At 36.7% G+C, this 23,813-nt stretch overlaps 2 protein-coding genes and 1 pseudogene across 2 annotated transcripts; 1 reads left to right on the plus strand and 2 right to left on the minus strand.

The window, feature by feature from the left end:
• The first annotated feature begins 2,122 nt into the window (after window positions 1-2,122).
• On the plus strand, window positions 2,123-4,809 carry LOC120194372 (subtilisin-like protease SBT1.7). The gene has a single exon (XM_039196691.1). The coding sequence runs from the start codon at window positions 2,228-2,230 to the stop codon at window positions 4,532-4,534; it is 2,307 nt and encodes a 768-aa protein (XP_039052622.1). The 5' UTR covers window positions 2,123-2,227; the 3' UTR covers window positions 4,535-4,809.
• An 885-nt stretch (window positions 4,810-5,694) lies between these two features.
• Window positions 5,695-7,336, minus strand: LOC120194375 (annotated as a pseudogene).
• Window positions 7,337-11,362: 4,026 nt separating this feature from the next.
• Window positions 11,363-12,986, minus strand: LOC120194374 (3-oxo-Delta(4,5)-steroid 5-beta-reductase-like). Its single transcript, XM_039196692.1, has 2 exons — window positions 12,859-12,986; window positions 11,363-12,766 (listed from the first exon to the last, which is right to left on the minus strand). The coding sequence occupies exons 1-2, from the start codon at window positions 12,895-12,897 to the stop codon at window positions 11,636-11,638; spliced, it is 1,170 nt and encodes a 389-aa protein (XP_039052623.1). The 5' UTR covers window positions 12,898-12,986; the 3' UTR covers window positions 11,363-11,635.
• Between the last annotated feature and the right edge of the window lie 10,827 nt (window positions 12,987-23,813).

Below are 23,813 nucleotides of genomic sequence, written 5' to 3' on the forward strand. Positions count from 1 at the left end.
TTTTAATATTTTTGGTTGAATAAAAAATATTATGAAAAAGATGTGCAACCGAAAAATGTTAAGAAAAAAATTTAAATTTTAAGATACACTAAACTGAAAATGTTATGTTTTTATAACATTTTCGGTTGTGTCCCTTCCCTGTAGGTCCTTAACCTTAAATTAGGCCATCGTCCCATATACATTCCCTGTGTTGCTAACTCGAACAAAAGTTGCATGTAACTTGAGCCGTGTTACAATCTTTAGAAAGCAAACCGGAACGTAAAAGAGTATAGAAAACGAAAGCAACTGACAATTGATCCGTGTTAAACCTTGTTTAGAAACATAAAATATTAAATATGTTGATTGATTGATGAACCATGCTGGTGGTCGAGTACAGGAACCATTCGGCCGTCAAAGGTAAAAGAGGTCCACAGACTTTGATTCCGTAAACAAAAAAGGCTAAGGGACTGCATAAAGATTGAGGATTCTGAAATCTGAAACCACTGTCAGCTTTCCATTTTAAAATTCAACTAAATAAAGTTCTTAATAAGGTAAATGCATGAAATCTTTTAGCTTGTCAACATGCTCGAATGTGAACTGAATTTGCTAAGATACCGACATGAGATTGAATTGAACCACCTTCAACAGTAAATGGTCCAATGATCGAATGGGATGTACTACATAAAATATCTTAATAAGGTTGATAATCCTGAGATAACCCAAAATTTAAATGTTGTGAGTCAGCTGCTATTAGTTTGGTTGAAACCTAGCGATCAATCAGTTAAGAGCCTCACATGAAAGTTAATGTTCTGAGACTTGAAAGTTACATCTGCTATTCACCTTCAAAAGGAGTGAGGTTAAGAAAATGGAGTAAGCAGGAGCTAGATATTGTCCCTTTAAAGACTTAATGGTCGTTTAGAGAAGAATTATTGGAGAATTTATTGCTAAACGACACTGATCCTGGAAATACATGGTTATCATTAGAGGAGTAGGGGTCCATTTCCAGCAAATCGCCACTCAAGTATATACCATCGTATAAAGTGGGAGAAACAATCCTTTCGTTCCCGTTGTGGTTGAACCCTCCAATAATTCAAAAGCTCTTTGATTTGGTAATATGACTTAATGACTCGATGTTCACATCCTGCATCAGAAATCTAAATCCTCCTTTTTCACCCCGGAATTAGTTGCTTTGGCCTTTGGGTTATGGCCAATCCATGGGTTTCCACTATGGCACCGAATACCTGATAATGCTCACTTATTGGATTAAAGAAAAAGTTAAACAGCCAGTAACTTTAATCCTTAGCAAATGGGAGATTAGTGGATTCCCCACTACCACTTTACGTAGTATCATTGGTTGATTTTGAAGGTGGGGTGTCGGGTGGAAAGGGAGAGCTGATCTATAATAAAAGATAACATGTTCTAATAATCACATAAATTATCATTATAGTCGCAGTTTTTTAATTTAAAGGAATACGATGAAGTTGGGATTTTGGGTGCAAAAGCAGTGCAGATCTAGAAGATAAGATACCGTGTTGCAATAATCACATAAATTATTGTTGCAGATTCTGTTTTCTGAATTTATAATGAAAGCAATTCCCTCGCATATTTAACCTGAGCATACTTGCCAGCAAGATTCACGATTTTTCCAGACTATTATGAAAGCAACAAGCAAATAAAACAACTGGAATGGTGACTGATGACCTTTAGTTATGTCTAATCAAAGTGACTAAAATTGAAAGGGCCTCTGCTTACCTGTTACATGTGTGACAGTGTGCCTAATTGTTTTAAAATTTTGGAATCTTGTCTTTTACACTGGATTTCAAAACCATATCTATGACAAATTCAGCCTGCCTTCGATTTAAACACTGAATTTTGCTTTCATGTTCAAAAGACAAGTTTCCGGGCCACCAAGAATTAAGCATATTCCTATTTTACAAGCCATCATAAGACGAGTATGAGTCGATGTAAGAAATATGAGTAGATTAAGGTTAGTCGCCATTATTTGCCGCTTGATTTCTACACGCATGCCCCAACTTGAGGCGTTTAACATTATTATTTTAATCATCAATCATTGAAAGAAGAAATTTCTTCCATTATTGAAGGGCATACTTTGTCGGGAACCGATTTGGGGGTCAAACTAATCTCTCCTCATATAGCAGACCCTTCTCCCTTGGTGACCCATGCATTTAGCAATCGAGAGGAAGTGAAATTGCAAACTCGAGCTGTCTTTATTTCCTACACTGAAGAAATGAAGTCATTCAAGTTCAAACTAGTAGACATCTTTCTATTTCTGTGTTTGTATTATGCATACATCTTAGCAGAAGAGAAGATCCAACAAGACAAAAGGACTTACATAGTCCACATGGACAAGTCTAACATGCCAGAAAGTTTCACTCATCACTCCCTCTGGTATGACTCATCTTTAAAATCTGTCTCTGACTCAGCATCCGTGCTTTACCGATATGAAAACGTAGTCCATGGCTACTCGACTATGCTAACAGCCAAGGAAGCTGAATCACTAGGAGACCAACCTGGAATTCTCTCTGTCTTACCTGAGGTGATATATGAACTACACACAACTCGAACGCCGGAGTTCCTTGGGTTAGGAAAGAGCACGGCTCTCTTCCCCACCTCTGGTTCAACAGGTGAAGTGATTGTTGGCATATTGGACACCGGAGTGTGGCCTGAACATAAAAGTTTTGATGATTCCCAGCTTGGGCCAGTGCCATCTCGCTGGAAAGGCAAGTGCGAGGTGGCGAAAAACTTCAGTGCATCAAGCTGCAACAAGAAACTAATTGGTGCCAGGTTTTTTTCGAAAGGATATGAAGCTGCGTTCGGACCTATTGATGAATCAATGGAGTCGAAGTCCCCGAGAGATGATGATGGACATGGAACTCACACGGCAACTACAGCTGCCGGGTCAGCTGTGCCCTTTGCTAACTTGCTAGGATATGCTTCCGGGACAGCACATGGGATGGCTTCAAAAGCCCGAGTAGCCATCTATAAGGTGTGTTGGCTTGGTGGGTGTTTTGGCTCTGATATTGTAGCAGCCATGGACGCAGCTGTTGCAGATAGAGTGGATGTTTTGTCGATGTCTATTGGGGGAGGATTATCAGAGTACTATGGTGACACTGTTGCCATTGGAGCATTCACAGCAGCCGCAAATGGAATTTTTGTATCTTGTTCAGCGGGAAACAGTGGACCTACACCAAGCAGCTTGTCGAATGTTGCACCATGGATAACGACTGTTGGTGCTGGAACATTGGATCGTGATTTCCCCGCCTCTATTACTCTGGGAAACAATGAAAAATACTTTGGCGTGACACTATATAACGGAAAGCAGTTGTCTGATTCCATGGTGCCACTAGTTTACGGGGGTAACACCAGTAATTCAAGTGGTGGGAATCTTTGCATGACTGGGAGTCTGGTTCCAAAAAAAGTTTCTGGGAAAATTGTGGTATGTGATCGAGGGGGTAATGCGAGGGTGCAAAAGGGTGTTGCTGTGAAGGCTGCTGGTGGTGTAGGGATGATTTTGACAAACACTGACCCTTATGGGGAAGAGCTAGTCGCCGACGCACATCTCTTACCTTCAGCAGCTGTTGGACAGAAAACTGGGGATGCAATCAAGAATTATATAGCTTCTACTCGAAACCCAACCGCCATTATTGGTCCTGGAACCACAAAGTTAGGCGTTCAACCATCTCCCGTGGTAGCAGCTTTCAGTTCTAGAGGTCCAAACCCAGTCACTCCAGCAATACTAAAACCAGACATTATTGCACCAGGAGTCAATATTCTTGCTGGATGGACTGGCGCAGTTGGTCCGACAGGGTTAGACAGTGACCCAAGGCATGTAAACTTCAACATCATTTCAGGCACATCAATGTCATGTCCCCATGTTAGTGGGTTAGCTGCACTTCTCAAGGCTGCTCATCCAGAATGGAGTCCAGCGGCCATCAAATCAGCCCTCATGACCACAGCTTACACAGCTTATAAGAGTGGTCAAAAGGTCGAAGATGTTGCCACAGGAGGACCAGCAACACCATTTGATTATGGTGCCGGGCATGTGGATCCAGTTGCAGCCCTTGATCCTGGTCTCGTCTATGATGCCACTATCGATGACTATCTAGGTTTTCTTTGTGCCTTGAACTACACACCAAATCAAATTAAGAGCACTGCCCACAGAGACTTCACTTGTCAGAAAAGTAAAAAGTATACCCTTGGAGATTTTAACTATCCATCCTTCTCTGTTCCTCTGGACACTGCATCGGGAAGAAGGGGTGTGGCCAGCGTCTCAAGCACCATCAAATATACTAGGAGCCTTACTAATGTTGGTGCCCCAGAAACATACAAGGTTTCTGTGTATTCACATTCTCAAGCAGTGAAAATGTCGGTTGAGCCAGCAACACTTACTTTCGGTGCACAATACGAGAAAAAGAGCTACACCGTGACATTCAAAGCGAGTTCCATGCCATCCGGTACAACCAGCTTCGCCCATCTCGAATGGTCAGATGGAAAACACATTGTTCGCAGTCCAATAGCTTTCAGTTGGACATAATCATGACACTAACTGGACTCATGCTACAAATACTGAGACTTCCAAGTGCCCTCTGACAGTATATGGGTCCGTCTCAAACTATATTATCTTACGGAAACGTTCAAAGCAGATGCAAATATAAATGCTCTCTAAGAAAATTGGGGAAGAGTAAATTGTGTTCTTAAAAAGTGGTCAGGGAAAGTGGCGGAATAATTGTACGCTGATCTGCCTAAATAAGGAACATGTATTTTCATTTAAACTGGATTCCTAGTTTAAGTATGGTTTACTGATCTTACATCTAGTGTTCTAATATCCATGTATTACATCACTCAAACTGTTGGGCAAGATAAAAGATGGTTATTGTCATTATATTTCTTTCTTTTTATTCTTGTTCTTTTTCCATTAACTTCACACTATTGAGCAAGATAAAGATGGTTATTGTAATTATATTTCTTTCTTTTAAATGCTGCTCCTTTATCAATTAATTTCACACATCATACCTACAAGATTTTACACAAAGACTTACTGCCTCAACAATCTAGCAGAGTACTGATTGACAAACGATTTCTAGTCTTCCCAACAGCTTTGCATCAAAACCAAAAGAGAAAACAGCACTTAGAGTATCAATCACATGCATCTAAGATGTGTGGCTTATTTTATTGAGCATTACAGGGTTTTGCCACACTAAACCAAATGAAACAAGGAAAAAAAACAACGAGAAAATGGAGAAAATGGTTTTAATTACAGAAGAGGTAGAGTTTGAAGAGCATTGTAAACAAATAATCATTGGTTACAAAAGTCAAAAGGCCTTTCAGATTGGTTATCTAGTTTGGCCAACAATGGGAATATTAACCGGCTCATGTCTCTCTCCTTATACTGTAAAACAGAAACTCATTTTTTTCCTTGTTATTTGAAGAATAGTATGATGATTTCTTTTAAGAAAATTTTAACTCAAATTTGCGTTAGAATGAGTATTATAATAGAACCTAACAAAAAGAACAGACTTCTGACCAAATTGTCTTATTTTCTAGTAACTAAAACTTAACCAGACAAAGGAATTTGGAATAGATCCAGCACACACACAATGGACTAGTTCTTATTCAGTAACAAATTTTCTGAAAGATGTTATCTGCACTAAGTGAATCCATTTTACACAATCCTAACGGTCCAAAGTTATGAAACGCATGAAAGATGATACCGGAGTGCTTTAGATAAATCCAAATTTAAAGGAAAAAGTAATTCACATGTAGGGCATATGAACTCATCATTCTGGTTCCTGTATAAGCTGACAAACAGGGAGATAATACGTGTCAAGTTGCCAATATTTCTGACTCACACCACTCCAAACTTTTTCACCTAAGCAATCCTTCACGGGCAAGGGGATTAATTGTGTCGAGTACCCCAGAATCTCCAGTTCTAGTGAAACTAAATGGCAGTAAACAACATGGAAGAATGCGTTACCTCCACAAAGGCCATTAAAAAACGACTAAATTCCTCCAGGTTTCAATAACTTACGAAGATGCTGATGGAACTCTCTCAGGTCTTCGTAGTACTCTCCATAGGTGTCAAAGAAAATACCTATAAAGGTTTCACATACAATTCAAGGTGTTACTTAAGTAGGTAGTCCTATATACCACAAGGACACATTTCTAAGATAAAAAGGTTATTACTCTACACTAGCTGAGTTAGCACTTCCTTTCTAAAGTTTTTACGAGGTAAGAACTCGGACTATTAGTATTTAATAATCAAACTCAAAAACTTTAATTATTTGAAGAAACTACACTGAAACTTGCATCTCCAACTGAATAAGAAGAGAAAATGTCATAGAATGAGTGGCATACATGATGATTCACACATGTGCACAGAGATTGAGTGGTGTTCAAATTACCATCATAAGAATCAAGTTGTGAAAGAACATCTTTCCAACGACCAAATATTATCTTCATGTTATCCTTTTTGCCCCAACCAATTTGAAGCATGCGTTCATAGACCTCCGGATAAGCCTCGACAATTGTGTGCGTAGCTGGACCATACTGTTGAATAGTTGTATCCACAAGACCCATTCCAAACCCAACATTTAGTATGTTGCCACCTCCAGTGCAAACAGCTTTAGCATGAGCTTCCATCAATGATTTCTCCCAAGCCATCATCACAGCTTTGCGTCAGAGTCCATCAACTTATCCTCACTAAAGGTAACTCTATCTTCCAAGTAATCCCCTTCAGAATCACCATGCTTTTTTGTTTTCCTTGCAACCGTTTCCAAAATTAATTCTGCCTGAATTCCTGTTCAATTACAGACACTTATTTGTCAACACATCATATAAATTCGCTGTTGGAATCTCCCCCGTCCGCCCTATTGAAACAATGTGTAACCTTTTTGCTATAATTGGTTTCAATTACTATATTTAATGAATTTTTCAGCTCCCTGAGTCTTTTTTTTCATATTAAACTTCAAGTAAAGAATTAAACAAAGCAACGAATTACCAGCATTGAGAAGGACTTCAAAGGCTTCCTGGTAACCGGCGTACATTGCAAAGTCACCGGCGGATTGGTTAGATGGAGAGAGAGCGTTCCAGGGGGCGCCAGCCTGAAGGAGGGCTTTGACTGCATCGGTATGCCCGAGCTTGGCGGCGTGCATAAGTGGCGTGAGACCATCCCTGTCGAAGAAGGAGACATCGGCTCCTCATTCTATCAAAGATTTCGCTTTGGCGACGTCTCCGTTTCTCGCAGCTTCGCAGTGTTGCTCTCCTTCTGTTTCCATGTCTGCGCGTACTACTCCTGGTCACATAGTGAGGAAATGCGAAGTAAAACCCTGCTACGCAAAGTTACAGATCAAACTTATTTGTTTTCCGACAGTTACCACCGCGAATCACTCCTCCACTTACCATACCTTTTATGTAAAATGGTAGGTCCAGTTCAACCAACAAACCCAAATTGACAGGCCTACACAATTAAATTTAATGAATTTTTTTAAAAAAACAACTAATTTTATTCATAACCGTAAATATTTCAAATTAAAAATAAACATTTACAATTACAATGATAAATTAAGCATATAATTAGGAAATTTTCTTATAATCATTGAAACAAAACTATGAATTTAAGATCACATAAGGATCATACAAAAAAGATTAAATTTAACTAAGAAATTCTAACAAAGATAGATAAAAACATATCGCATCGACAAACGAACCACAAAAAGGGATCAAATTATTGAAAAACTACTGATAAACCATAAATCAAACTCGAGCGACGTGAAAAGCTATCCACAACTGCAAATCAAGTATCCAAATACGAAATTTAATACGTTAACATTAATTTTTTTCCTTTTTATAAATTTTGTAAGTTGAATTTTAATAAATTAATTATAATTTAAAATTTTAAAGTAATTACAATTTTTTATTAATATAGAGGAAGTGTAATGTAATATTTATTTAAAAATAACTCATTAAAGGCTTATACATCTAACATTCTTGATGTTGAAATTCAAGATTTCAAGGAATAATAATAACTCCTTCACCATCGATATCACTTGACCCGTGCAAAAGATTAATCTCATGTTAAAATACATATAGTAAAAATGTTTTTTTATGTAAGAATAAACATTTTAGCTATGAAATGTTATCATTGATTCTCGGATAAACTATCTGTTTAGTCATTTATTTATTCTAATGTTTTTATTTTAATCATTTAATTATTTTTAAAAATCATACCTAATGTTATATTTTATTTATGTTTTAATCACTTACTGTTAGACACTTAATCATTGACTTAACAAAAATGGTGATGTAACATGGTGTAATAATAATTTTAGTATCTAAAATTTACTCATACTATCAAATTGATTATAATTCAAAGCACTTCAATAAATTCTGGATATTTAAAAATCTTTTTTTTTATCTAACATAAAATGTCAAAATCCTCTCTCAAATCCCAATCTTCCCCGACACCTGTTCTTCAATGTCGTCATCGTCAGTTAGTCGTCACCTTTTCACACCGGAGATGAGGTGGAGTGTCTTGAAATGTATTCAATGGTAGATTCCTGGGGTAAAATCATTGTTTGCTTTATATGTTTTCAGATTGGGGTGCTCATGCTATATTTTGTATCCATATTCACATAAATCACATTCTCAAATTGAATTCATCATGGTATATGAAGCTTAATCTTCTTGCCATCACATGTAGTTCCATTCACATATCATATGATATGAAAAGGAAACAGAATCTTTGACTGGCAGTTCATACTTATTTGGGGGGAAGGTTGTAAAGGAGTCCGCTTGTGCATGTTATGCTGGCACTTGAATGTTACACCAAGTAAAGTTTTGAATGTAGTACAACAAACTGAAGGAGCACTCTACCTTGTTTAAGAGATCTAGTTTTTCATCTCACTAAATCAACTGATTGTTGATTATAGCTCTTTATTTATAATTGAAAAAGAGAACAAAAAAAAAAAAGAAGCGTCTTGAATTTGGCTTGGTGGTTCATCTTGAAAGTCAAGATGAGTTAGAGCGTGGATGAGCCAGCATTGAGGCATCCGTAAGCGAAGTAGGAAGCAGCAACCAAGAGCGGTAAGAAGAACTCGACAAGGGTCGCGTGTTTAGGCATGTGATCATCCTTGATCACAAAAGCACTCATCTCATTCTTCTTGGGTTCTTCAACTGGAACATGTGAATCCCCTTTGAAGGTGTAACCCTGGACAACACCAACCTGGTACTTGAGGAGCAACTTCTGAGACGACTTGCTGTGCCCGATATCATTGAAGGCATGTGTGGCGTCCTTCCCTGCACACAACCATAGTATCATTGCAGCAAAACTCCGTCTTGAGGTCTTTGAGAGTATCTTGTTGTACATGAATTCTTTCTTCAACCCTTAGACAATTGTCAGTCGTACTTTGATTGCAGTTTTGCTCTATTACAAGTATGATATCTTCCAAATCTTTTTCGTACACTATTTGAACCCCACATTTCTTCACCTCAACACATTCGCCAAAAACAATGTATTTCAATGATAATTCAAGTTCATCGCACTCCTGATTTGAGCAATCTTGTGTTGATATATTCTTAGTTTCACTTTCACCACATTCATTCTCTAAGGAATATGGACATATCACGTTACGCGACAAATAATGAAGAAAAATGTGATCATTTTTTATGGGCTGAAAATATTTTTCCCTTAAAACAAAGCCACTTGCATCCACAATTCGAGTTTCTCTACAACGGATTACAACTCTACAGCCAATATCCTCATTCTTCAAAGCATCACCGTTGAAAAAAATGCAGCAGAAAGCAACTCCCATTCTGGGATTTCACTTCCAGGTATAATAACATCCAACTGTTTTCTTGATGTTGCGAATACTTGTGAAATAAAATACACATTGTTGGTAATTAAAAACATAAATTCTAAAGTACGAGATTTCGTTAAGCAAAAAAGAGAGATTGAACGACCTTAAGATGCTTTTTCAGCAATGTTAATGCATTGGCTTTTTTAACCAATCTGTAGCAGTTTGTACCTATAATAATCGCCTAATCCACTGAATTGCATACTTTAGATGGATTAGCAACTAGTTACAGAGAAGCACAATCATCTATGCTCACATATATTATACTAGATGGAAGCTCAGACAAGTCTTTCAGCCCCCCGACAATTCATCAATTTAAGAGTTTTACACTTGGAAAAATTAGAAAGCTTTTGGGCTAAATTAGATATAAAATTATTGTTCAAAGATCTATTTGACATTTTAGTGACCAATTTGTTACTTTTGAAACTTTAGTGAGGAAAACAAAAACTTACTCAAACATTAGTGACCATTTGTGCAGTTTATCCTTTATAATTTTTTATATTCATTGTGTTATATCAACAATTTGTTAAAAGTCTAACGACATTTAACCCTTAGTGACCATATATGAATTAAATAAAAATAAAAGTAATCAAATATTATATTTTCTAAATTCAGTAAGAAATATACAAAACGTAAACGAAAGTGATCAATTTTGTAGTTTATCCTTTTTATTTTTTTAATTGTCTATGCAATTCTCAAAACAAACGAAAATTTTGTTTATTTGTATAAACTTGATAGAAAATCAATTATTCATTTTCGATCGACATACAGAAATAAACAAATTCAAGGTCGAAAAACATCGACATTTGAATATAGTTATGCATTCATAATGGATCAATCAGCCCATACAACGATAACTAAAAGGTCCATCTCACACACCTCAAATGGCACCGAGTGCCCCCAACTCACCTCAATTATTAACCATTTATAGAATAAAAATTTATTCATTACTAATCAATCAATTTACAAACGAGGATTAACAAGTTGAACCTTTATGAAATAGGGTAAATTCTAATTTCCTTATTATGCCAGTAAGGTAAACCGTTCACTGTTGGTCCCATTCTCACACTTGAAGTCTCGAACTAATTACCCTTTGTAAACTGCAGAGGACAATTCAGTTTCGATGGCTTCTCTATAAAATTTCTAGGATTCCTTAACAATATTTTGGGTCCCTATTTAAATGTTTATGGTGTGATGGAAATGAAGCATGGATTACTTATCCAAGCCTGGATGCTAATAAAGAGTCATGTGTTGGTGAACCTTTCCTTCACCTTCTGCTTCGGTTTCTCCCTGTTTATGCGTAATTTGGTATAATAGCTTTGGTTTCATTCTCCTCACCGGACTGCTATCACAAGAATCTAAGAATAAAATCGGACCAGTAGTTTAAAATTTTAAGCGAAACCAAGTAAATAACAAAGGCCGACTCTAAAACCTCTAATCAAGATTACAGCCTTACCACAACCTCAAACCATTGACCATAAACTGATATACCATAAATTTCCCACCAAGGCTTTATATAATCAACAAGTTTTATTGTATAATAATTCAAGCTTGTACACTATAAAAAAGACACAATGCGTCATAAACAAGTAAAGAACAGAGCAAACCACACAGCATCATCGCAAATACAGCAAAAGTTTCACTTCGAAGGTAGAGGTTTTCACAAATACATCTAAGAGTTCCATGCCTTTCCATAATAGCTTACCTTCTACTTATTTTAGACCAACAGAAATTCATCTTCAGTGGAAAAACCCTGGAACAACTTGAAGCAGGAGATTGAATGATCAAGGCACAATCTTGTAAGCCTTCACCTTATCAATCCAAGTAACAAACGACTTCCTGGAATTCCTAAATCCCACAAACCCATGTTCCTTACTCTTATTCATACTCATTAAAGGCATCTCCACCGATAATAGCAAATCCACAAACCACCACTGCCCCACCTCCTCCAAACTAGTTTTCTGCAACTGGTTTTCCTTCACTATTTCTTCCCACAGACTTTCCTTGCCTTTCATCATCTCCTGCAACCCCCGATTCTCCCCTTCTACGAAGCCAAATTGTTCAATCCCGAATTGCTCAGCAAAAACGGTCCACAAATGTTTCCACTTAAAAACATCCCCATTAGATACATTAAAGGCTTCGTTTTTCGCGTAAGGATCCACCACCGCCCATATCTGTTGCTCCGCAATCAAATCCGCGTCCGATGCTTCAGAGTAACAGTTCCAAGCGGCTTTGCTTCCAGGAAACAGCAACGGTTTGCCTTCGTGTTTGCAAATGGCAGCGTAAACGCAAAGAGATCCAACGAGGTTCATTAAACTATAAGGCGAAAACCCAAATATGTTAGTGGGTCGGTGCACCGACCAGGTTAATGTTTCCTTTTTCTCGATCTCTTCAAAGAGGATGTCTTCTTGAGTGTAGTAGAAATTGGGAGCGTTTAACCGCGGCAAATCTTCGGAATAAGGCGGATCATGCGGTTGGATCTTACCAAACAACTCGAATGGTCCGATATAATGTTTGCCTCCTGTTTTTAGACATATGTGGCGTAGATTGGGTGCGTTCGGGATGACGGAGCGCAAAACATTGCGTAGCATGGAACCGTTGACTTCGCAATTCTCGGCTTCCGATGATCGGCTGATCCAGCTGACGTAGAAGATATGGGTGACGTCGGTGAGTTGGGAGAGCGTCGATTCGGTTTCCATCGGGTCGGATATGTCGCACTGGATGTACTCGATTGGATGGTCGGTGTTCCAGTTTGGTCTGGGGCGACGAGCCACCCCGTATACTTTCCATGGGCCTCCGGGTGTGTCGGATAGCGGTAGGATCTCAGCCAAGCTGTTACCGACTATGCCGGTGACTCCAATTACCAAACCAACGCTCTGAAAGCTTTTCGGTGCTTCATCTTCCTCGAATTTCTTCTGCAAAAATTAAAACAAAAAGAATAACCACAAGCAATTTCTTAAAGGCGGTAAACATAAATCTACCGAGCCAAAATTAAAAGGGGGCTCACCTTTGCGGCGCCAATAGCACCAGCCCACCACCAGCTCATTTTTATCTCTTCGAGATATTTGGATGGGAAAATAATAAAAAGGGAGAGGTAAATGATTGATGCCCGATGGAACAGCGAACTAACAGACTGGGGCTTGTGATTTTGTTGATCCAAAGGATTGAGGGATTTGAAATCGAAGGAAGAAAACGACAGAAAGAGTGATAAGGCGATGACGATGTTTGGGCTGCTCTTGATACTCAACGTAGGGGCATTTTTGTCTCTTCAAAATCATTCCAACAAAATAATCTACATTATTATTTGGACCAATAATCAACTCAGTGTACTTATTTGACCCAATAGGTCACCTCTAAATTTATTTTAGAATCTAATACAAATGTTACGGTGTTCAACAAATTGTCATACTCACGTAACAAGTTTTTCAGTGAATTATTTTTTAAAAAAAGCATAGGTTTGTGGGTTTTTTTGGATCTAATTATTTAATATATTTATTAAAACTCGGTGTACTCATATGATGAATTCCTTAATATATATATATATATATATATATAAAATTTAAAATAATTATATATAAAAAAAATTATGAGACTCGTCATGTGAGCATGACGACTACCATTTGAATTTAAAAAAAAACTAATCGTTAACTGAACGTTGGACATAGCCTAGTCGTTTATAGCAGTTAGAATTGGAAGTATAAATAGAGGTTTAGGGTTTATATTGTGATTTATTGAGAAGAAAAACAATTTATTAAGAGAGAAAAATTGTGTTTTATGATGATTTTGAAGCAATATGTCTATAAAAAATGTTATGTCTTGATCATGTCTATATTTCATTGGTTGAACTGACTCCACTAAGATTTATTTCTTATATTTTTTAAAGTTCAAATTATAATGTTAATGTTGTTGTTTTGAAGAAAAAAAATTAATCGTTTGAATTTTAAATTGTAGTAAGAATAACGAGGCAATCTTCATTGAGGAATGAAAAATACACCGTCACATAAACAGACTGTTATTTATCTATAACAATCTAGATTGTATCTTGCCACATCTCTTCGTGGTTTTCGGGTGGTGTTTGCATTGTTTTCTACATTGATTACACGTTGGAGACCCGAAACTCATATGTTTCATTTTTAGAGTGATGATGCAACTCAACGTTTCGATAAATGGTATGATGTTAGTGAAACAAAACAATTACAATCGAGACACGATTTGCGAGGTATTAGTAAAGTTGCCACCACAAGATTTCGTAGATAGGTATCGAATGCGGATGACGTGGTTGAATAATGATTTTCAAGCTGATGACCATCCTACCGAGGAAGAGGTCATGTATGTAGCCCGAACATATCTTCTCCAATTGATTGAAGAGATATTGTTACCAAATAAATCCGATAATTTGGTGCACACTCAATATATTCCACTATTGCGAAATTTTGGTGAGTGTCGTCGACACAATTGGAGTTCTACAAGTTTGACATTTTTTCACCGTGAACTTTACAAAGCTACAATTGTGGAAAGGAGTCAAAGAGCATATGTAGTGGGTTGTCTAATCTTATTACAACAATTTCAGTTGAGTTTTCTTTCGCTATACGATAATTTCTTGAATTTATATTTGAGTAAATTTGTATTATTAATTAATATGTTTAGAAATTTTGAATAAATAATGTTATTGTTAATTTGTATTTATTATGTTGTTTAGATAGCGACATAAGATTGCCAATACAAAGTTATCGGGTGAATCAAAACTTGATGTACAAATAAGGATCGATATCTTCGGTAGACATGCGACAAATATTATAATTTTTGTGTATAACTTTTAAATTAAGAGTTTTTTTTATTTATACTAATGTAGTCTGTTTACATTTTAATTATATTCCATATAATGAATCAGATATCTATGTCGCGGAGATGTGGTGTGTCATCATGTTGTTTCTTCATTTTGTCATTGTTGAGATCTATGTCGCGGATAGAGTGTTACGACAGTTAGCTCTCATCAATCCATTTCAATACAAATATTTGACATTAACGAATTACATAGAATTGACATGTGTGTGAAGCATAAAGAGAATTGACCGAGGAAACATGTTACATACATACAACAATGGAATGAGAGGCATTTATATGTGTCTATTCGTTATGACCTTACACCATATGATCTTGATTTCTCAATATCTCCCTACCTCCAAAATTATGAAGCAAATGAAAAATCATATTTAACAACGCCGAGAGATAGGGTCAAATGGGAACAAATGAAGGAAAAATATGCTAAAAAATCATTAACAACAACAACATCTTCTTTTTCTGTTTCTACCGATTATTTTACATATCAAACAAGTTATGGTGTTTATCATCCATATCATGCTTCAGTAGAGAGTCGACCGAAATGGAATGTAGTACCACTCTCTCAACCACCTTTGAGAGAAGATGTAGGTCCAAGGTTATGTTTCTATATGCTCAATTAACTATTGATTTTGGTGTGCATTTTGAGTCAATGACATCGATGATGACATCAAATACTTTAAATATTTCATCATTATCACCTGAAGATGCAAATCAAAGTGGTAGATTAATGTACACTACATCAGTTCAATAAGAAGCAAACATTGAAGAACATGATGAAAATGAAGGCGAAGGTGGATAATCGCAAAGAAATCGACGAGCCTCACGTCATTATCATTCGACCATTTTTCGACATTGTCAAGAATTATGAAAATATAAATAAATTTTATTATTATTAGTGATTGTATTTAGTTTTTAGTTTGTAATAAAGTATTAAAAAATACTAAAATTATTAAATTTTTTAAAATTTAAAATTTATTATTAAATAATTTATTTTTAAAGCAAATTGGGACTCGTCATGGATGTATGGTGAGTTCCAATTGGATTTTAAATTTTGTTTGTTACTCACGTTCACTTAACGACTAATTTTTTAAATCCAAATGAAACTCGCCATGTGGGCATGTCGAGTCCTATAATTTTTAAATATATATATATATATATATATATATATATTATTTTAAATTAAAATATTTATATTTATATATTAAAGAAACTCGTCATGTGAGTATGACAAATTTCAAGAAATATATTAAATAATTAGACCTCACAGGGCCCACAGACCTAACTCCATTCAAAAATAATTTTATGAGGAACATGACGAGTTCACTAAACACTAGAGCATTTGAAGTAGATTCCAAAATAAATTAGGAGTTGGCCTATTGGCCTAATAAATATACGGTGTGGATTATTACCCCAAGTTTGTTGTATATGCAAGTTCTAAAATTATAGATAAACTACTTGATTGATCATTTTTTTAAATTTTATATATATTTTCTCATTTAATTCAAAAAATATAATATTTGATCATTTTTTATTTAATTAATATTTAGTCACTTTCATTTTTATTTAATTAAGATGTGGTTACTGAGGGTCAACTGTCGTTATACCTTTAACAGATTGTTGACGTGGTGAATTTATAAAATTAAAAGGGTAAATTACACAAATGGTCACTAATATTTGTTTACATTTTCGTTTTCCCTATTGAAGTAAAAAAAAAACAAATTAGTCACTAAGACATTAAGTAGGTCATTGAACAATGATTTTATATTTAATTTATTCTAATAGTTTTCTAATTTTTTATTTATCATTCAAAATATTTGATTGCTTCACATCCAAAAAAATTAATTTCTAAGTTTGATTTTTATAATTCAAACAATATATATATTTGAAAAAATTAAAAAGTTTTTGGGTAAATTAGATATAAAATCATTATTTAAGGACCTATTTGATGTTTTAACGACCAATTTATTACTTATGAAATTTTAGTGGAAAAAATGAAAACTTACTCAAAAATTTTTGATCGTATAGTTTACCCTTATTTTATAAATTCATTATGCTACATTAACAATCCATTAAAGGTCTAACGACAATTAACTCTCAGTGACATAATCTTTAATTAAACATAATCTTTAATTAAATAAAAATGGAAGTGATTTAATTTTTTTTTGAAATCAATGAAAAATATTGTACAAAATTTAAACAAAAATGATCAATTTTGTAATTTACCAAAAAAATAATGATAAAAATAGTGATCTCTTAATATCGATCATCGAAATAGAATTCTATTTTATCATGTAAGATAAAACATATTCTTCTAATCATAATTTTGAAATTTGTATTTGACAACGGGAAAGTTGAGGAAATATTGGTGGCGCCAAAATTATTTGATATAATATACTAGTTTAGAGTTTTATTTTGTGAAATTATGGTAAATGCTGAGTGTAATTGAAATTCGTCACGTCCTGTTGACGGGTTCACCTAAAAAGTATTTTTCATTAACTCAGGGCATGTGAGCTCCACGGATCAAATATTTAAATTTAATTTCTGACAAGTTTAAAAAACAATTATCTTTTAAAAAATCAAGAGAAAATCGTCATCAATGTAATCAATGCAGCAGATTTCCAATTAACTCAACAATGAACGACTACACACAAATCCACCGCAATAAATGTTCGAATAATCTGAATTAGTTAGAAATTTGAGTGCAATTACCTAATATACAATGGCGTTTTTTCAAAAAAAATCATTTTTTTAATTTAATATTCCCGATCAGATACCGGTTAGATTATATTTTTCGATCTAATACCCTTTACAGTAGGGCGCGCCCCCTGCAGCGTGCTATACGTTGATTTGGCGCCACGTGGGGTAAGGCGCGCCCCCTGCGACGCGCCTTATGCTGACATGGATACACGTGTGAACGGACGAGGGTAGGTTGGTAATTAAGGGTATGGCGCGGCGCAGGGGCCGCGACTTACCTGTGATTCTGACACACGTCAGAAAGGCGCAGGTCCTGCCTCGCGCTATACCCTTAATTACCAAATTACCCCCTCCCGTTCACATTCATCCCTCCCTATAAATACCTCCATTCTTAATCAATTTCATCACACCAAATCCTCTCAACTTCTCTCAAATACTCTTATATTCTTATTAAGGTATATTTTATTATATTTAGTATTTTTTTAGTAATTTATTTAATTATTTTAATTGTTTAATATTTTATTTAATTAATTTTTTTTTGCAAATATAAAATGGAAGGCGGTCTACTTTGGTTGGATGGAAATCATATATATCGACACTTTGCTTATACGGTAACATTTTAACGTTTTAATTTAATTAATTAATTAATTTAATGCATGATTATTAGTTTAAAAATTAATTTGTGTAATTATTTATTTTTTAGGAGAGACCGTATAATAGATCTTTTTATTAGGAACCTTAAGTTAGTTATACCTACTCGTGTAATGCCGTATTTAGTAGAGCCTGGATTCGGTAACCTATGTAGATATCAGGGTCACTGTAAGATAGAACCAGACCTTATTTCTGCCTTAGTAGAGCGGTGGAGGCCGGAGACCCACACATTCCATCTTTCGTGCGAAGAGTGCACGATCACGCTTGAGGATGTTTCTATGCACTTGGGGCTTCCGGTGGATGGAGGTGTGATATCAGGGATAGCTTCAGGTTCTTGGACTACTTTGTGTCAGGTTAGTCTAGGACGTGTCCCGGAAAATTTTAACGGTGGACGGATACCGTTAAATTGGTTAGATGCCAATTTTTTGGAGTTGAGCGAGGACGCGTCTGACGATGAAGTTAAACAGTATGCACGGGCATGCATACTGCAGCTGATAGGAGGGTTGCTGATGCCGGACAAATCGCGCAACCAAGTTCACTGTATGTGGTTGCAACATCTTGGCGACTTTTATCTGGCCGAATCACTCAGTTGGGGCTCGGCAGTTTTGGCTTGCCTGTACAGGGAGATGTGTCGAGCCATTGACTACAGGCGTAATGCTATCGGCGGATGTCTCCTGTTGCTGCAGTCTTGGGCAATGTATCGATTGTCCTTTTTATGTCCCGTTGTCAAGAACCCATTCGTATTTCCGCTACTCCTGAGGTAATTATAAAACTGATTTTGTATATTAATAATTTTATACAGTGAATAAGAAATTATTTTTCTTGAATATGTGGTCTACTGATAGGAAAAATCATCAGGAGCTACCTAATGATTTAGAAAAAATTAGGGTGTTAATCGATCAGAAGGCTGACATACATGTATGAATTTAAACAATATGCACGGGCATGCATACTGCAGCTGATAGGAGGGTTGCTGATGCCGGACAAATCGCGCAACCAAGTTCACTGTATGTGGTTGCAACATCTTGGCGACTTTCATCTGGCCAGATCACTTAGTTGGGGCTCGGCAGTTTTGGCTTGCCTGTACAGTGAGATGTGTCGAGCCATTGACTACAAGCGTAATACTATCCGCGGATGTCCCCTGCTGCTGCAGTCTTGGGAATGGTATCGATTGCCCTTTTTATGTCCCGTTGTCAAGAACCCATTCGTATTTCAGCTACTCCTGAGGTAATTATAAAACTGATTTTGTATATTAATAATTTTATACAGTGAATAAGAAATTATTTTTCTTGAATAGGTGGTCTACTGATAGGAAAAATCATTAGGAGCTACCTGATGATTTAGAAAAAAATTAGGGTGTTAATCGATCAGAAGGCTGACACACATGTATGAATTTTAATGTTTAAAATTAGATTTTAGATTATAGTTATATAATTAGATTATTATTTTGATAAAAATTATATATATTTGTTTTAGTTTGAATAGGTGTCATATTCTACTAATGATGTAAGGGCGGTGATCCCACTTGAGTTGAGGGGTCTATCAGATGTTTGGATGGCGATGGTCTCTTTGATCTGTTATGCGACCGTCGAGTGGCACTCCACTGATCGCGTGCTCCAGCAATTTGATTGTTTTCAACTAATTCCGGAAGCACCTCGCAATATGGACGAGTTGCATAGCACAGACAGACGCGGCAAGACAGATACAGATTGGCTGGTAAGGCATCATGCGTGGGTCGTGTTGTGGGAGGATCGACATCGGTGCCTTCCCCGTAGAGAGCCCATTTTACTTGACCTCTTGATGGTTGTTGACGGTTATTACGAGTGGTTAAACAGTAACGACAAACCGTTTCTACTTCCCGAGGATGCACGAAGGCAGACCTTTCCGCGACGTCGACAGAGACGTTCACCGACACAGCACCATCGTCCCCCAACTCGTGGACGGAAAGCAGGTGCATCCGGTTCATCCTCAGCTGCACTAGCAGGACCTTCACAGCAGTCACCGTATCCATCGACTTACATACCGCAACCATATATGATGCCACCACCACCTTTCCATTACCAGATGTCGCCGTTGCCGCCTTCACATGCTTTTATGACCCTCCGTCGCCGCCGTCACAGATGACCCCTCTTGGAGGCTATTATGGGTCTATGTTTGTAGATCCGACTTAGGGTTTATATGCTGGATATTTGGCGGGTTCAGCCTCATCACCCATGGCCGCAACACAGACACCTCCTGTACAGTTTTCACACTCAGCGATGTCTGGGTATTATGAGTTTTCCCAGTTTTCGCAGGCCGGTGGGATAGTCAGTCATACACCTCCAGGGTCTTTATTTTATGGAGGTGCTTCATCGTCATCAGCTCCTCATCAACCTAATGTACCTACTCAGGATGACAATGACGACGACGATGATGATAGTGGTGATGATGATGACAGCGAGGAGTCACAACCAGTGATACGAAGAAATCCTCCTCGAGACCGATAGCCACCGCCCTTCGGAACACATTCGCGTCGCAGGCATCGATAGATTTTATTTTTTATCATATTTGTTTTTAGTTTATTGGACTTTTTAATTGTAATTTTTTATTATTTCTCATTTAATACTTACTTTATTTTTGTTAAATTTGTTTGACTTTTTTTAATGTATTTCAGTTAATTTTGTTTATTACCATTTAATATTAGTTATTGTAATTTGGTTATCATTTACCATTTAATACTTATTGTAAGTTTATTGTATTTAAAATTATTTTGAAATACCGAATTGATCGATAACTTTCTTAAGTTTGTCACTTATTATCTATTTTTTTTAAATCACATATAACACAAACGTCCAATCTCGTATTATTGTATCATTTTTTAATCTTCATCAGCGATTATCGAATGACATTAACTTGAAGTAAATGCAAATCAAAGTACAAGAATTATTATTTGATAAGCAAATACATCATTTCCACATCAATTGTTACTTGATGGCAACAAAAGTGGACATGTTTTTCTAGTGTGTCCTGAGTTTCTACAATGCCCACATCTTTTGTCTTGTCTAGATCTTTCTCGAATATCCATATCGCAATGAATTCGATTGGATTTTGGACGACCACGCTCCCTCAATAAACTTGGATTTGGTACAATCGGAAGCCAATCTTGAATCTCATTAGGGTCTTTGTCATTACCTATGGGGGAAACTCAAATTCGTATACCTTAAAAACTTCTGATAGTAGGTATACGGGATCCACAAAATGGTTATAGTTTTGGCGTGTATGCGAGCAAGCTGCTATCATATGAGAGCATGTATACTTAAGGGTGGTTGCCACATTGGACCCAAAGACTTCATTGCTACTTTGATCCCAGCTCCGCGATCTGAAATGACACAGATGTTTTCCCTCGTGATAACACGTGCACGTAAATTTCGGAGGAAAAATGCCCAAGAATTTGTATCTTCTCCTTCAACAAGAGCAAAAGCAACTGGAAGAATGTTGCGATTGCCATCTTGGACAACTGCCAATAATAAAACTTGCTCGTATTTTCCATACAAGAAAGTCCCGTCGACCTGGACCACAGGCTTGCAGTATTTGACAGCATTAACACACTGTGGGTAAGTCCAAAAAACTCGGTAGAATTAGCATCGATCGCGGAGAACTCTATCATTATGGTATGCATAGGAGGTTTCGAAGTCCACAATTGTCCTAGGATTCAACCTCCGCACCAGCCTAAACCAGCCTGGAAGTTCGTTGTAAGATGCATCTTATTCGCCATGAAGTTTGACAATGACATTTTGTTTTGCCAACCAAGCTTTTTTATAGGAGACAGTGTACCCATACTGCGATTGTATAGCTGAGATCAACACAACAACAGCTATATGAGAGCTTGCTTTTACCATGGGAATGATGGTTTGACATATCACTTCAGAGTCCAAGTTGGGATGATATTGGTTGACCTCTCCAGCACAACATGTGTGAGGACCGTTGTATACTGTTAGTTCTCATCTGTTGTTTTTCCTCTTCCTCTTCGATACGCAAACCATCCAATTGCATCCGTTTTTGCGTCGGGCACAGTAGCATACATATTTTTCGGTCATGGAGCTGTCGACTCTGGACTGAACAGAATTACGGATATTGTAATTTTTGATAGCCATCATCGCTTCTTCCTTGCTTGAAAACTCCATGCCTAAAGATAACTCACCATTATTTATTGATGAGTAATATCCATAGTCACCGAGATGAGGCATATCCATAAATTCTGGCCCGCACATTGAATCATAATCAGCTTCATACATATGTGCTAGAGGGTTAGTTTGTGCCACATTTGCTGGAACTTCATCTACATCATCATCACCATTGGAGTTTAATTACGGTGATTCTGGGTTAATGAATAGTCCAGTCTCAGCACCATCCGCACCAAGCTCAAGAAGCGGTTCTTCTGGTGGAGATGATGGTTCCTCCATGCTCTCCACATTTAGGTCGAAGAGCCTACTATTAGCACGCCTTCCCATTGAACTAGAAGGCATATCTGGATTGAGATCAAAAAAGCTTGCAGTCGAATGCCTCCCCCTGGAGCTTGAAGCCATCGTGTCAAATGGAAACTGCACAGATTGTTGAGTCGATGACATCTCCATATTAAGGTCAAAGAAATTTGCAGATGAATGCATTCCCCTCGAACTGGACGCGATGTTGCCATACATATTGTTCGTGGACCCACCTCGGTACATATCGTAAGGAGTTGCGGATGAATGTCTCCCCATTGAAGTTGATGTGGCGGCACCATGATGTGGATTTCCCATTATGGTATTAAAATCATTACACATTACTGTAGTCGGACTGTCAACTTGATCAACTTGTTCAGCCAGCCCATAGTGTGAGCTTAATGGGTGACCCGAACATCACGCACTTAAACAAACTTTGCATACATCTCAATATCGCCATCTGAATAAATACTTTGAGAAACAACCATCATTTCAACAGCATCATTGTTCGATAGTTCGAACGTTGTATAAATTAATCGCAACAATGATGATGGAAATCTGTACTGCAACGACGACATTCTTCTACTACTTCCAACATGAACCTTTCTCAAAATCTTCGTTATCAGCTCCTCAAGAGTTATGTTTCTCTTGAATGATATTTTAACACGCTCATTTGATACGAATACAACGTTGGTTTCATATTCTCAAATTTCTCCATCACAATAAACAATAGTTGAAAGTCGCATCATTCTTAGAGTTTAAAAGTGCAATAATATTATATCTGTAAAAAAGCAACTGAAAAAAACCTGATTAAATAAATAATATATGACCAAAAATATAACAGAATAAATTTTTTACACATAAACGTAAATAATTTAAATAATATAATTTTATATTATTACCTGCACCGCAAAAATATTTCGACGTATGCTCCTACTTTCTAACTCTACAAATACAGAAATTAATTGAAAACAATTAGTATAATATTTTTTCAAATAATCATATATAACTATAAAATAAATACTATAACAAAATTACCTTATAACGAAAGATCGATCAAACTTCTGAATCAAATATAAGATGATTGTCGGATGTTATTTACTTATTCAAAGGATTGTTGGAGAGAGAGTTTACGGGAGACATCTATTTATAGTCAATAGATGATGCCTTAAAGACGAGAAATTTGGGAAAATATTGAATAGCACGGCCTCTGTCCCGCGCTAAATCTTACGTGACGTAAGGCGCGAACCTTACCCCACGTGGTGCCAAATCAACGTATAACGCGCTGCAAGAGGCGCGCCTTACAGCAAAGGGT

Source organism: Hibiscus syriacus, unplaced genomic scaffold, assembly GCF_006381635.1.
Source record: "Hibiscus syriacus cultivar Baekdansim isolate YM2019G1 unplaced genomic scaffold, ASM638163v2 tig00116997_pilon, whole genome shotgun sequence".
Taxonomy (NCBI): domain Eukaryota; kingdom Viridiplantae; phylum Streptophyta; class Magnoliopsida; order Malvales; family Malvaceae; genus Hibiscus; species Hibiscus syriacus.

What these genes read in the sequence shown, in the direction of transcription:
- LOC120194374 (XM_039196692.1), bottom strand. Translation starts at nt 12,897, where the DNA reads ATGAGCTGGTGGTGGGCTGGTGCTATTGGCGCCGCAAAG. An exon ending in GTGCTATTGGCGCCGCAAAG is followed by an intron (nt 12,767 to 12,858) that starts GTGAGCCCCCTT and finishes TAATTTTTGCAG; the next exon opens with AAGAAATTCGAGGAAGATGA.
- LOC120194372 (XM_039196691.1), top strand. Translation starts at nt 2,228, where the DNA reads ATGAAGTCATTCAAGTTCAAACTAGTAGACATCTTTCTATTTCTGTGT.